This window comes from Aphelocoma coerulescens, chromosome 2, assembly GCF_041296385.1.
Source record: "Aphelocoma coerulescens isolate FSJ_1873_10779 chromosome 2, UR_Acoe_1.0, whole genome shotgun sequence".
Taxonomy (NCBI): Eukaryota; Metazoa; Chordata; class Aves; order Passeriformes; family Corvidae; genus Aphelocoma; species Aphelocoma coerulescens.
In genome coordinates this window covers 69,862,724-69,876,244 of record NC_091015.1, presented here as the reverse complement: position 1 = coordinate 69,876,244, position 13,521 = coordinate 69,862,724, and the positions used below count along the sequence as shown (strand labels likewise).

Genomic DNA, 13,521 nt, shown 5'->3' with positions numbered 1-13,521 from the left:
TAACAATGGAAACCATTTATCTAGACATGCCTGCATGCATCTCACAGAGTTTTTAAATACATTCTGTCAGTCCTTCTCAGCTCAGTTGAAGCCATGCATATGATTCATGAGCCACTCGGCAAGATCCTCTGCTCCACAGGGGATCAGTGCAAGAGCCTCTTCTGACCTTCCAGGGGGGTGAGCCATGGCCACCCTGTCCCTGACTCGCTGGTGCAGGAGATGCCAGCAAGGATGCTGTCCATCTTCTTGCTGTCTGGGGCTTCCTTGGCCCTCATGAATATTCAGACTTGAAGGCATTGGTAAGATGAAATGAGCAGTGACAGTTCATAATTGTGATTAAAGGCAAGGGCAGCCAGAAAAAGCTCAGAAGCCTGGAAGCTCTCTGAAGAGTGATGTGGCATGAGTCTGGTCCCATGAAGGCACCATCCTAACCCAGGTGTCTTGTCCAACACTGACTGTGTTTGTAGGGGGTGCCACAGGGCCAGAACAGGCTGGACATGTGCCAGCCCACCCTTCTGGCCATTCATTCACTCTACCCTCACCCTTCCATATGTCACACACCAAACAATCCCTTCCCTCTGCCCCGTCTCAGTTCCCGAGCCAAGATTCAAATAGGAAATACAGAGAATAGAGTGAAGGTCCCAGCCATCCAATACATCCTGAGCTGTGCTGGGAGCTTGGCACCTGGGACATGGGGCAGTGATGATGACAAGAGAAATTGCAGCACTCTCCTGAGAAGTCCCTGCACTGTCTGACTGTGAGCAGATGCTGCAGAGATTTTCTCCCAGTCTGCAGCTCGTTGCCTTCATACACAGTAGAAATGTTGGGTGTTTTAAGGTAAGTTCTTGTATGCTGCACTGCTGTCACAGAGAGCACTGTTTTTACTGTTGCCTTGAGCAGAGAGAATGTGAAAGCGTGTGTGGTTTCACTGTGGTCACATCCACCTCGTAAAAATCCATCACAACTTAGAGCATTTCAGTGCAAGGGCACTGCGGGAGCTCGCTGCCAGCTGCGCCTGAGCTGCTACCAGCAGGAAGGCAAATCTTCCCACAGGCAACACACACAAATCCTTCCCTTGCTCTCAGATAAGAGGATAAAGGAAGACTGAGGGCAGAGAGATACAGGTTTGGAAAAAAATGCAAAAGGAAAACAGTAAGCTTGACTCTGTCCTCCTTTCCTCCAAGAAAAGAAACAGACACCCCCAGATCTTATAGCAGGTTACAGGGTTGCAGGAACCAGTAAAATTAATATGGGTCAGTAAAATAGAACTAGCAGTGAGTGGGAGGCAGGAGGAGAAGAGCTTCAAAAACTGATTGAAAGAAGGGAGAAACTGGCATAAATAAGAGGGAAAATACACTTTAAAATGCTATTAAGAATCAGTTGTTCTTTTAGTAAAATTAGTAAGTGAGAGAGAGAAGAGGGAGAACAGACTGAGATTCTTTTTTAGTGTGAGACAAGCTTGAGGAGGAGAAGATGGAAAGAGGATGCTGGGTTTAGGAAGACCACAGTTCTAGGCAGTGTGTATCTGCGGGTATCTGTGAGCACAACCAGGTGCCACCACATCATCTTTTCCCAGGTATTGTGTAGGTGTGAAAGCGTTGGGAATGCCACTGCTTTGTCACACAGCCCTGTCTCTCTTGGGCTGGTCCTTTTGGAGGGGCATGCAGGTGTTCCCATTCCCTGGGGAAACTGCTCAAACTGCACCCAAGTGCCCTTGGCGAGAACTCAGCCCTGCTCTGGTTCTGCAGATTTATGCTGGTTTGGTTTAAGGGAGATAGCCCCCATCTTTGTTTCTGCAATCCTGCCCTGTCTGTAGGAGCAGGTGTGCTGCAAGTGCCAAGTGCCATTGCCCAAGCTTTTCCAAGTGACAGTGGGGTCGGCCTTGTTTTCAGAGCACTAGGATAGAAACTACAATTCTTCAGAAATCAGATTTGCTAAGTTGCAGTGTAACTGGGCTTCTTCATGTGAAAGCTCAGGATCAAGCATTTTCTTAGATTTACAGATACTGGATTTTTTTTAAGAAGCATTGTAAACTTCCAAGGCTCTGATGCCTCTATCAGAGCTAGAAAATAGAGGGGGCTGAGGAGGAAGTTTTCTATTCATGTAAAATCAGGGGAAGGGGGGGCACTTGATGCCTTAGGTTTTAACTTTCATATTTTTCAAATCCTGTACTGCCTAGTGTAACTCTGAAGCTTCTTGTAGCCTGTTAATTTCTGCTCTCTCATGCTAAGTAGACATAACAAAGCCTCTCCTGGCTTGCTCTCCAGGGACACTCCGACCATCCTAGTCCCAAAATGTAAACCAAACCCCCTGAAAGAGGGGCAAGCCCGGGGAAACTACATCATTAATTGAAGCTTTAATTGGAGAATTAACCCTGATATGCAAATGAAGCAAATTTATAAAAGTGTGAAGAACTCTTAATCTGTCATCCATCTTGGGGTCCATTTTGAGAATAGCCTCTGGCTCCCCAGGGGGTACCTCTGAAGGCCCTTTGAATAAATACCTACCTTTATTCCCCTACTCCTGTCTAGTCTCTGTTAGTAGGTGGTCTCTCAAGGCATCACCTTGTCAGCAAGGAGACTCCTGGTGCTTCATTATTCTGTTGGGAATTTTTACTTTAAATTTCAGTGAAAAAATGGGCCAAACCCAAGAAAAACATTCTGTAAATCTGGAAATAGAAAATAGAAAAGTTAATTTTAGTCAGAAATACTAAGAACATCGGTGTTTCTAAATTGAAGCTGTTCTTTGGAGGACACCTTGACTTGGTGAAATCATCATTCTTTTTCCTGCCTTCCTGCCTCTTGTCGGTGGCAGTGACTGATTAACAAATCTTCTGTGCTGAGCTGTCCCTGAGGCCAGGCTGGGCAGGTTGAGTCTGGTCCAAGCACAGCAGGCTGTGCAGAAATCGTGGGTACACCTGGACCCCTGTGTCACCCACAGGTGTTTCACACAGAGGGCTCAGCTGCAGGACAAAGACAAGCAAGCCATATGGGCTGTGGTCTGTGAAATCCTGCCTCAAATGCCATGGGAGTTGATGAGTTTCAAATACAATACCTTGTTCTCCTGGACCTGTGTCTTCCTGTGTAGCTATTTGTCTTCAGACAATTTCCCAGTGGCACTGAGTGGTTGTAAAATAGACAAAGCAGACCCCAGGTATAAAAGCAGTATATTGATTTAGAATATTTGTTCAAGCAAATGGCAGTAAATCAATTCTTGTACATGTAGGTTGTAGTTCTCTAAATATTAGTAATAGCCTAGTTATGTCTTACACTCATGCACAGACAAAAGCTGTGGACCAGCCAGGTCTCAGACCCCGAGGGCCAACTCCAGCAGCACCAGGAGATAATTTCCTTTGCCAGCTGAACCTTATGAGCAGGTAGAGGGGTCCTCTGAGGTGAGGGCAGACCTGTGTTCTCATGGGAACTACATCACACCACCAACCGTAGAAACTGAAAAGCTTCATCTTAAAAGCTCTCTGGTCTTCCCTGTTCTTGCAGGGGGTCTTTTTTGGAACCTCGTGTGTCTTCTAGAGTCCAGGTTCTGAAAGCTGCTGTAGCTATTTCTTCTCTGGCCAACACTGTCCTGTCAATTAGCAACGGGTTCCCTTTGCACACAGCCACTACAGACTGAGCATGTAAGGTCTCTTCCCTTCACCCTCCTACCTCTCCTGCTCATTGCAGTTATCCAGCTGATGGTGTTGCCCTTCCCAGCCACTCCTGGACCACGTCTGCAGAAAATGTTACCCGGAGTATATCGCTCCTCCGTATGTTACAGAATAGCCCCTTGCTCCTGGGTGTGGTGTGATCAGAGTGGGAGATAGGAGCAGCTGGCTGTTGGAGCTCATACTGTTTCCTCAAGCTGCTTCCAGCCACGGTCACAGAGTCTGAGGAGCTTTAAGACATTGGACGTCTTGACACCTCCCCCCAGCCTCTCTGGATGAGGTGCTGTGCTGTTCCTGACAGGCATCTGAAAATCAGGCAAATTGATGGTGTTCTGTTTCATAGGTATTTTATGGTCTGTTTTATTCTGTATTTCCTCCTTCTTACTGATTTTAGGTTTTGGTTGCTTTCCATAAAGCAGAGCCAGATAGCATTTTTTCCCTCTTACAAATACTGTTGCTTTTGGAGAAATGTGTGCTAAAAACGTGTGCAGGCATGAGGAGAGCTAGTTCAGAAGAAGGTATTAATGAGATGGCATTTTGTGCATCTGTAGTACTACTCACGTGCTTTCCATTCTTCCCAACAACTCTACTGGGGCAAAAAGAGGCAGGATAGTGGACCAAAGAATATATCTGCATGTGTCAGGGACAGTATGTGAAGGAGGCAGGGAAATGGAAGAAAGCCTTAGGACCACAGTAGCAGATCTTGCCTGGTAGGTAGGTGATTGAATCCCTTGTGTCTGTGTCTTTCTCCGCAGTTCAGATGCATATGCCAAATCCATGCAGTCAGCTGTTAAGACATCTGTAGCATTTCCAGGGAAAAAGGTGTCAGTTAAACAGGTCTCAAAGCTCAGTATTCATGGCTTAGGAACCCGAGGCCAACTAACAGTGTCTAATTTTGGTTGTACAGTTTGGGGCTGAGATGGCCCAAAGCAGCAGCTGCTTGTGGATTGGGCAGGGTAGCTCAAGGAAACACAGCTGGTTCCTTCTGCAGCCTCCTGGATCAGGAGTGTCTCCTGTCTCTTTAGTCTGCAAGGGTAGTCGTAGGTAAAGTCCTCATGTGGTCTTCTTTCTCATTGACTCCCAGACCCTTTTCTGAGCTTTCCGTGAACACAGCCACCTGGCTTCACAGTTACAGGTCAGAGGAGCAATTTGAGACAAATGAAAGGCACATGCAGGTATCTCAGTAACCCCTTGGCTGCGTGACTGCAAGTGAGTAGCGCAGCTTGCAATTCCACAAGCTGATTAGACTCTGGCTGGGTATTTTAGCACACCCTGCAGTTACCTTCTAGCAGTTGCCACAGTCTTTTCGCATCTCCCTTGTTTGTTGGTGTTCCATGTTTATTTGCAGCTTTACTGGCAGGATAAAAATGGCAGGCTGAGGGGTTTTGAGAAGTGGTGATCTGGGGCTGGGCTGCCTCAGCATCAAGGGAAATCCGGAGAGGTGTAGCTCCTGCCCACCTCTTTGCCCTTTCTCCTCAGCAAAGACAAGTTGTACAAGATCTATCTTGTGTCCGTAACAGGGCTGCACAAAGTTAGCAACAGCCCTCCCCTCGGAAGGCACAGGTTACCTTTGCTGGCAGCTGGACTGAAGATGAAGCACGAACTAAGCTCGAGTTACACATCAGAGTGTGGATAGCAAGAAGCAGAGGACTCTTTCATGGCCCTTCAGTGACTTTAAAAACAGAAACTGTTACTTCGACTTCACAGCCAGCCAGCTTTGAGGACAGGCTGTGCAGTTATCTGAATCATCTTTGTTCGGGAGCACAAGGAAATATTCGGAGCAGGCTGACTGCAAGTTCAGCCTGACCCCGGCGTTAATAGCAGAGGCACTGAGTTACAATCACCGTGTCTGTGGGTGGTCAGAGCGAGGGGAGCGTGCCTGTGCCCCAGGGCAGGGTGGGATGCTGCCCTTCCCAGGTAGGTCACGTCGAAGGAGTTGTGCACTCACCCCTGCTGCGAAAATTATCTGGATGCTTTCACCAGAAAATCACATTTCATCAGAAAATTGCCTTTCATCAGAAAGTGCCAGCATGAGCAATATCTCTGGGTTTCGTTGGTGAGGCATGTTTCTGGGAATGTTGCTCTTTTGCTGGAATTTTTCTCAGGGAAGGCTTCTTCATTTTACAATGACAAGAGAGGGCAAATGACCCAGCACCCAGTGTTCCAGGCGGTCCCACACAATGGGACAGAACCAGGTGCAAGCTTCCACCCTGCTCTCATAGGATTAGGAGCTGGGTCTCTCCGAAGCCCGGCAGAGGCTCCAAGCGTTGGGCTGGTGAAGGAGTGTCTGTCCTCTGAGTCACCCTGCAGATGTTCATTGAAACAGGCAGCTCAGCCTCCCACCCAAATCCAAGGGAAACACCCTAAGCCTCTGGACTGGGGACTGTAGGCAGACTTGTCAGCAGCCTCTGGGACTTGGTCTGCACGTCCCTTAGCATGGATCTCTGATGCCGAGATCTCAGGTGTATCAGAATTTCAAGTTCCACATTGTCATTAAAAGAGAGTTTGATCTGATGTGCGCAGAGAAACACTTGAAATGCGTGACCCAAAAGGCTCAAGTAACAAGGGGCAAGTGGACGTGAACAGAAACATCATTTTAGAAATGTCATGACTTTCAAGTTTATGTAAGTACTTTTGTATGCAATATCTCTCATGTTGGGGTTTGTTTTTTTCTTAACATATAGATTTGACAGCCAGGGAGATCTCACTACAGGGTCAAAGTGGGCAGCATTGAAATTTCTTCCTTGAAAGTGCTGTGGAGCTGCTGACCTTACAAAAAAGTGCATGGAAAGCAAGATGAACTGGGGCAGTTAGAGGTGATCTGCCTTTTGACATCTTCTAATGCAGAGGGATTAGAAGATGGTGTCAAAGCCTGCAAGAACCTAAGGAAGAATCTCAATTTCTTGTCAGGAGACCAGAGGACAAAGGCAGGGCTAAGAAGTCACACAACACACAGTGGAGAATTTTTTTGAGGTTCAGTACAGGAAGTACAAGTGAAATGGACCCTGCAAGCCAAACCAAAATGTTTCTGAAAGACGTCTGCAACTTTTAGACAGGCCATACAGAACAATGAATACAGATGGATTTGAACTCCAGTGACACCGTTTTTTCATTTTGTAATTTTCCTTTTGCCAAAGGAACTTTTGGCAAAGAAAACGTTTCTCCAGAAGAAAGATGCTGTGGTTGGCTTTTTGACAGCAGATTTCTATAGGTCCTAATGAAGGAGACTCACTTTAATTTGACTGCGTAGAATTACTCACTGAATCCTTTCTTACTTTCTTTCCTTGTGCCCTGTGTTGTCATTAGTATATAGCCCCCAAATACTGTGCAACTGCAAGTATTTTCCCATACTCAAGTAATTTCTTCAGGAAAAAATAAAACCTACTCACTGTTTGAAAGAAACAAATGTACACACCTTGTAAAGAACAACTGTTTTCCCTGTGAATCAATTTCATCCATCTAAATATGGAAAACTAGTGATAAAAATATATACATTCGATTACAGGGTGAAGAAATTTGGTTCATTGGTATGAGGGAGAGCTGTTTTGCTTATAGAAAGTAAAAAGCAGTGTGTAGTTGTTAATGGACATGTTTATGGCCACAGGTTGGTATAGGTCAATCTTCTTTGAGAACATACAGATTTGATGGAGACCTATTTTGGGCAGGATGCCCTATTCTGTTAGGACTTGTTTTTCCTGTGTTTCAGTGGCTGATTAATTCCTGATTTTTTTTTTCCATCTGCGTGTGTGCCTTTCTGAGAATTTTTGCTTTGTTTTCTTGAACAGAAAAACCTCAAAAGCCTCAGCAGAGTTAACAGCATCCAGTTGGACTGGAACACATAGTTTGAAGTTTTAGAAAGCAAAAAAGTGCCTTTTTTTTTTCTTAACCAATGCTGTAGTCAAGCAGGAAAAAAGCCTGCAAGGAAAAGCAGCTGCAGCTGAAAGGAACAAAGAGCATGAAATACATTTTTGCTGTTGCTGTTTTTGATATCATGTGAGGATAATAATAGGTCACATGGTCCAAGGGACAGGAAGACATTTAATTAGTGAAAAAAAGAGACCTCTGGCAGGTTGATTGACACACTGATCTGTTTTCTAAAAGCCTGTTCAGACCCTCTTATTCTCAGGACAGCCTTTGGACAGAGCCTGGCTTGGTCAGATTGTGATAGGTTAATAAGGATATTGAGCAGACCAGCGCTTTGCTGGAGACAATTATGCATTAGCTGGAAGGGGGGGTTGTTTCATCCTGTTGAAGTGAACTCTGTGTAGCAGAGCATTATAACTCCACTCTACTGAAAGTAAACATTTCGACTTTCCCATTAGTTGTCAGCTGTGGAGAGTGGGAAGAGTGGAAAAATGCCAGGGCCCAGCATTGACTCTGGATGGAGGAAATTTCAGCTCATTATCTTGATGGGCAAAGATGCAGCTTGGTTCTGCAGCATTGGATTATCCGAGCTCCAGATTCCACCAAGCTTCTGGAGCTTGGCTGAACAAAAGTTGCCAGGCTTCTCCCACACTTGCATTTGGGATGCAGTTCTGCAGGAAGATTGAAGACAGAAATAGCAATGCTTTAGGTCTGTGAACCTACACAGGATAAACATGTCAGAGTGTGGGAGAGCAGACAGAGTCTTCCGAAAGTCATCTTCACTGGTAGCCCATTAGTGAGGAACAGTCTTCACTCCTGTTTTCTCCTACACCAAAACTCACACACAAAAGCACTTGGGAGAGTCTCCTCTCCATATGCAGCTATATAGAAAGTGCTGGGACAATTAGGTGCCAAATTAGCTATTAATCACCTTAGCGACTTTGTAGGTTTATTTTAAGGCTAAATTCTCCATAGGCTTCACTGACTTTCCTAAAACTTTTAGTGGCTTGAAAAATCTATACATGTACATCAGAATCCCTAACACTTCCTGCCAGATAGGGCTCTTAAGGCAAGATGTACCTGAGTTTCCACAGATGTGGTCCAAGTAATGATGCACCTGTCAGAGAAAGCAAATTTGCACATTTGGGTATTTATCTTGTCATTGCTGTTGCTTTGCTCGAGCCATAGCTATTCTTCTCTGGGTTGTAGTCCTAACACCTCAAACGGATCCTTTTGAGCACCTGCAAGGATAGGATGAGGAGCTGGAAATCCCCTTCAGCCATGGATGGCCCTTAGGCATGAGATCAAGCATATCCTGATGAGAGATTCCCAGGCAGCAGAGCTCTGGGACAATGCTGGTCTGCTGGCTGGTTTCTGGGTCATAAGGAGAGAAGTTACAGTGGTATAGGCAGAGTCCTTCCACTGACTTTGTGAGCTTCGACTCTGGCTCACAGAGCCAGATTTGTGCTGTGGTGTGAAAGCATCTTGATTCTGTATTTGATAGGAGAGCCCAACAGCTTAATTATGCTGTGACAGGAGGAAAGTGCCTAGAAACAAAATACTATATCCAATGTATTATGATTGTGACAAAAATACTTACTTATGACCAAATTAGTTTGGTGATGCAGATATAAATTAAGCTCCTTCTAGTGTTCACACGTACCAAAATTAGGAATTTAAAGACAGGCTATCTGAGCTACTATACTGGTAAAATAAAATTATCATTCCTCCCTGCAATATGCTTAAAATCTTGACAGTAATTTCAATGGGATAAGTAATTTTTCTCTCCATATCAGCATGACCCCCTGGGAAACAGTGGGAGGTACATCATATGCCAATTGAAAGTGGAATACAAAACAAATATCCATAAACACAAGGCATTACAACTTTTTATTGTGGTTACTACAAGGACCATAAATTCCTTTTCACATCTCTTTTTCATGTTGACATCTCTTTAGTTATTGTCTCAATCTCTTCCTAAGTGTAAGAGGTGCAGGGTACCTCAACATTTTGGTTAACATATTGAGGTAACTAACCCAAGGCTTTGTATTCAATGTGATGACACTGCTCTCACTGCTGGCAGTGCAACAGCCCTTGAAACATATCCAGTCCCTCCACAACATTTTGGGGAAGGCTGCAGTTAGCAAAGAGGGCAAAAGCCTCATCAGTCTTTTGCTGCTTTCTTTCCCAACAGGGAAAAAGCCTGTGCATACACACTTCAAGAGGGATGAAATTAGCAATGTGGTGCTGTGCAGTAAAAATTTCCTTGGTTCTCTGGAGCAAAAGACTCCTGTGGCTGAGTATGTGGGCAGAACTGTTGATAGATGTGCCAGGTTCTCAGCTTCTCCAGTGGTGAAATGGGGACCAGCTTGACACAGCCTCGCTGTGATTCTCAGCTGATGTTTTATTGCTATAATTTGGCATAGGCAAGTAAAACAAGGTTGGGCATTGGGACCTAATACCTGTTGCAACCAGTGGGAGTCACATACCCCACTAGCATGGATGGACTCCTTAAAAGAGTTTTCACAAACTGTTCAAACTGGCACACTGAATAAATGTACACTTCCCTTAAATAAATATACACTTGCCTTCCACACAAAGCCCCCAGAGCACTCACACTTTTATATGAGCATTTACAGAGGAAACAGCACTAGCCCTATAATTGTCCACTTCAAAATCTGTTTACGTAGAGAAGTTGTTTATTACTCAGCTGGAGGTACCAACAGTGCTGTAGCAGGGAATTGCCACAGTATTAACAACCAAAGAGTTGCCATCACCAGCATTATTGTTTATTGCCTTTCCAATGCACTGGGGCTGACTTATTTACAAGCATCGTAACCAAAGAGCCAGAGCTCTCTTTATTTGCCACCAAGTGAGCCTGCAGGGAAGAGCACTGCTTCCAGTGCCTCAGAAAGCTTGGGGAAGGCACTGTGGTCACTAGTTGTTACAGGTGAGGTAACTAAAACCACTTACCTCTCCATACCCCACTCAGTCCTCTGGTATTTTTTCTTTTAGAAATGCCTACATTTCTCAGGACTTTATATAAGCTTTTGACTGTAGGGGTAGAGTGTTAATAAATGTTCACTTGGAATATAAAATACATACTGTATTTAGTGAATAATAGATTATAGATAATTCCAAGCATATCACTTAAAATGCTGTAAGTGTTTATGAGCCATTAGTAAGCAATTTATTATTGATCAGGAAGGGAAGGAAGGATCACACATTTCTTACAATCCATGAATCCTGTATTAATCCTTTTTAAAAGGTGTTAAAGTCTTGGTTAGAAATGAAGTGTGAGCCCCTGGCCTTTTAGCAGTAGCCTGTCTGGCCAACAGCTGATAAGATCACACCAAGTTCTTGGCAGCTTTGGGACGCTCCAAAGCACTGTTGACTTGTCCTGTAGTCAAACATATAGCCTGACCTGTCCTGGAGCCAAACATGTAGTGTAGCCTCTGGTTTTAATACCTCTCAGCAGCCATGATTTTTACTTCAGTACATTGCAATTTGTATCAATTTCACATGGTGGTTTTATTTAAGAAGTGATTTCTCTATTTCTTTGTTTCAACGCCCTGGCTAAATCTGTTTCTTCCCCCTTTTACGTGTTTCCCACTCCTCCCCAGGGTGAATGCTCACAAAAGTGCTATGACATCTTTGTGCTGGAGACGGTGTGCGTGGCATGGTTTTCCTTTGAGTTCCTGCTGCGATCCATCCAGGCAGAAAACAAGTGTGCTTTCCTGAAAACCCCGCTCAACATCATCGACATCCTGGCCATTCTGCCTTTCTACATCTCTCTCATTGTGGATGTGGTTTCCACAAAAAACAGCAGCAAGCCTGGCGGGGGAGCTGGGAACAAGTACCTGGAGCGAGTGGGGCTGGTGCTGCGCTTCCTGCGGGCGCTGCGCATCCTGTACGTGATGAGGCTGGCGCGGCACTCGCTGGGGCTGCAGACGCTGGGGCTCACTGTGCGCCGCTGCACCCGCGAGTTCGGGCTGCTCCTGCTCTTCCTCTGCGTCGCCATGGCCCTCTTCTCGCCGCTGGTGTACTTGGCTGAGAGCGAACTGGGAGCCAAGCAAGAGTTCACCAGCGTCCCCTCCAGTTACTGGTGGGCTGTGATCTCCATGACAACTGTTGGCTATGGGGACATGGTGCCTCGTAGCATCCCCGGACAGGTGGTAGCCCTGAGCAGTATCTTGAGTGGGATTTTGCTGATGGCTTTCCCAGTGACATCCATCTTTCATACCTTTTCCCGTTCCTACAGTGAGCTGAAGGAGCAGCAGCAGCGAATAGCCAGCAGGCAGGTGCGCCAGCGGCAAGAGAACACTGAGCTCCCAGGTGATGACAGTACAAGGAGGCTCAGTGCCACATTCCCACCAAGTGCTGGTGAGCAGGAGGGTCTGCCTTTGGTGGACCAGTAAGCCAAGAGAAGTTCTTGACCCTGAACAGCTGAGGACATATGTTGGCAGCACAAGAAGCAGTGGACAAGGGAGGTCGTTCTGCAAGAACCCCATGAACTGCATAAATGAGGGGCAGACACACACAGGGTTTCTCTAAAGACCAACTTCTGATCTTAAGGGACCTCTTAAAAGTACCCCTAGAAATTCTACCAAGTACAGCTCTGCTCCATTGCTTTTCTTAGGGCTTTTCTTTTCTATTGAGCAAGTGTTTTTGGGTACGCCGGAGGAGCAGCCATTGAACGTAGCCAGCCAGCAGAATGTAGTATGAAGCACAGCCTGTGCCAGGTGCCATATGGCAGAGCAACCAGTGTGCCACCCCCTCCCTACCCTGCTCGGTGGCACTCCCTGTGCGAGGGGCTGAGCGAGGGGCTCCCCGTGCTGCGATGCCCCACAGCACGTTTGTTTTGGCAGCCCCAGCAAGGAACACAAACTTCAGACAAGCCAAGGGGAGAGGGCAAGAGAAGGGCAGAAGCATCCCTTCAGCTTTACCAGGGGCTTGGTTCTGTCTTCAACAGATGAGGCAGCGCAGCCAGAGCTGCCAGCTCTGAATGTGTGTGAGCACAGTTTGCATTATTTAGTAGAGATGCATATTTACCATCCTAAGCTTTGTATCTTAGCCCCATGACAGAAATATACATACAAAAAAAAAATCTTTCTGACTGTGGTACTGAATGTTAACTTGGTTTTTTTATCCTTTGCTAACAGTTAAATATAACAAATACCATTACAAATGATGTTGTTTCTCCACTTTCTGTTAACTATTTCCATCTCTCGTGTATGAAGAAATGTGTTTAACGGGCAACTGAACCAATCTGAACTACATGTAGCCCAAGAAGGGGAGGGTGATGTTAAATCAGCAGTGACTCCCAGCTCTGCATAGTCTTCCTCAGTGGTGGTGGCTGCACTGAGTAAAGTCATGTGCAAACAGGAGTAGAGGAGTAGTCCAAACCTGGTGAAGCCAGCAAGACACCTTCAGTGGGCTCTGGCCTGAGCTGCAGTGCAGCAGCTGTGCTCTGTGTTAGGAGTAGCCTTTTGGTTTTGCCCTCCTACGAAGAAAAAGACAATCCTGTCATTAGAACAAGCGTTCTGGCCCTTCTTCGTGATTCTCAAAGGATTAAGTCAATTTAAAGGGAAAATGAATCGTATAGTGGCATCTGCATTTTCCTTATTGATGCCAGCCCCATGCATGAGCTTTCCAGGCCCCACCCTGGAGGAGCTGCATAGTTGGTCCAAGTCAGGGTGCTCTGTGGGTCTTTCAGTGCTCCTACAGGTGGGATGTGATCAGGGAATGGAGGGAGATGGAATCCAACAGTCTCTTATACCTACAACCCTATTTGTACTAAAGCCATGCAGTATCACCCTCCATATTCTCCTCCTGCCAGAAAGGGAACAAAACCTGATATGTTGAAGATGGGTTTTGTCTTGGTCTGTTGTTTGAGGATTTTCTGCCTCAGCATATGTTGTAAAACCAATCCTCACATTAGCAAACTCTCATATTAAGCCATTCCTTATAGGAATGAAGCAAGGAAAATGGAAAGG

At 45.7% G+C, this 13,521-nt stretch overlaps 1 protein-coding gene across 3 annotated transcripts in view; it reads left to right on the top strand.

The window, feature by feature from the left end:
• Window positions 1-13,521, top strand: part of KCNG2 (potassium voltage-gated channel modifier subfamily G member 2) — a 54,253-nt gene extending 40,732 nt beyond the window's left edge. For all 3 annotated transcript variants that reach the window (XM_069007955.1, XM_069007954.1, XM_069007956.1), the window contains exon 3: window positions 11,149-13,521. In XM_069007955.1, the coding sequence (XP_068864056.1) occupies window positions 11,149-11,943 (795 nt within the window). In that variant the 3' untranslated portion in view covers window positions 11,944-13,521. The remainder of the gene's footprint in view (window positions 1-11,148) is intronic.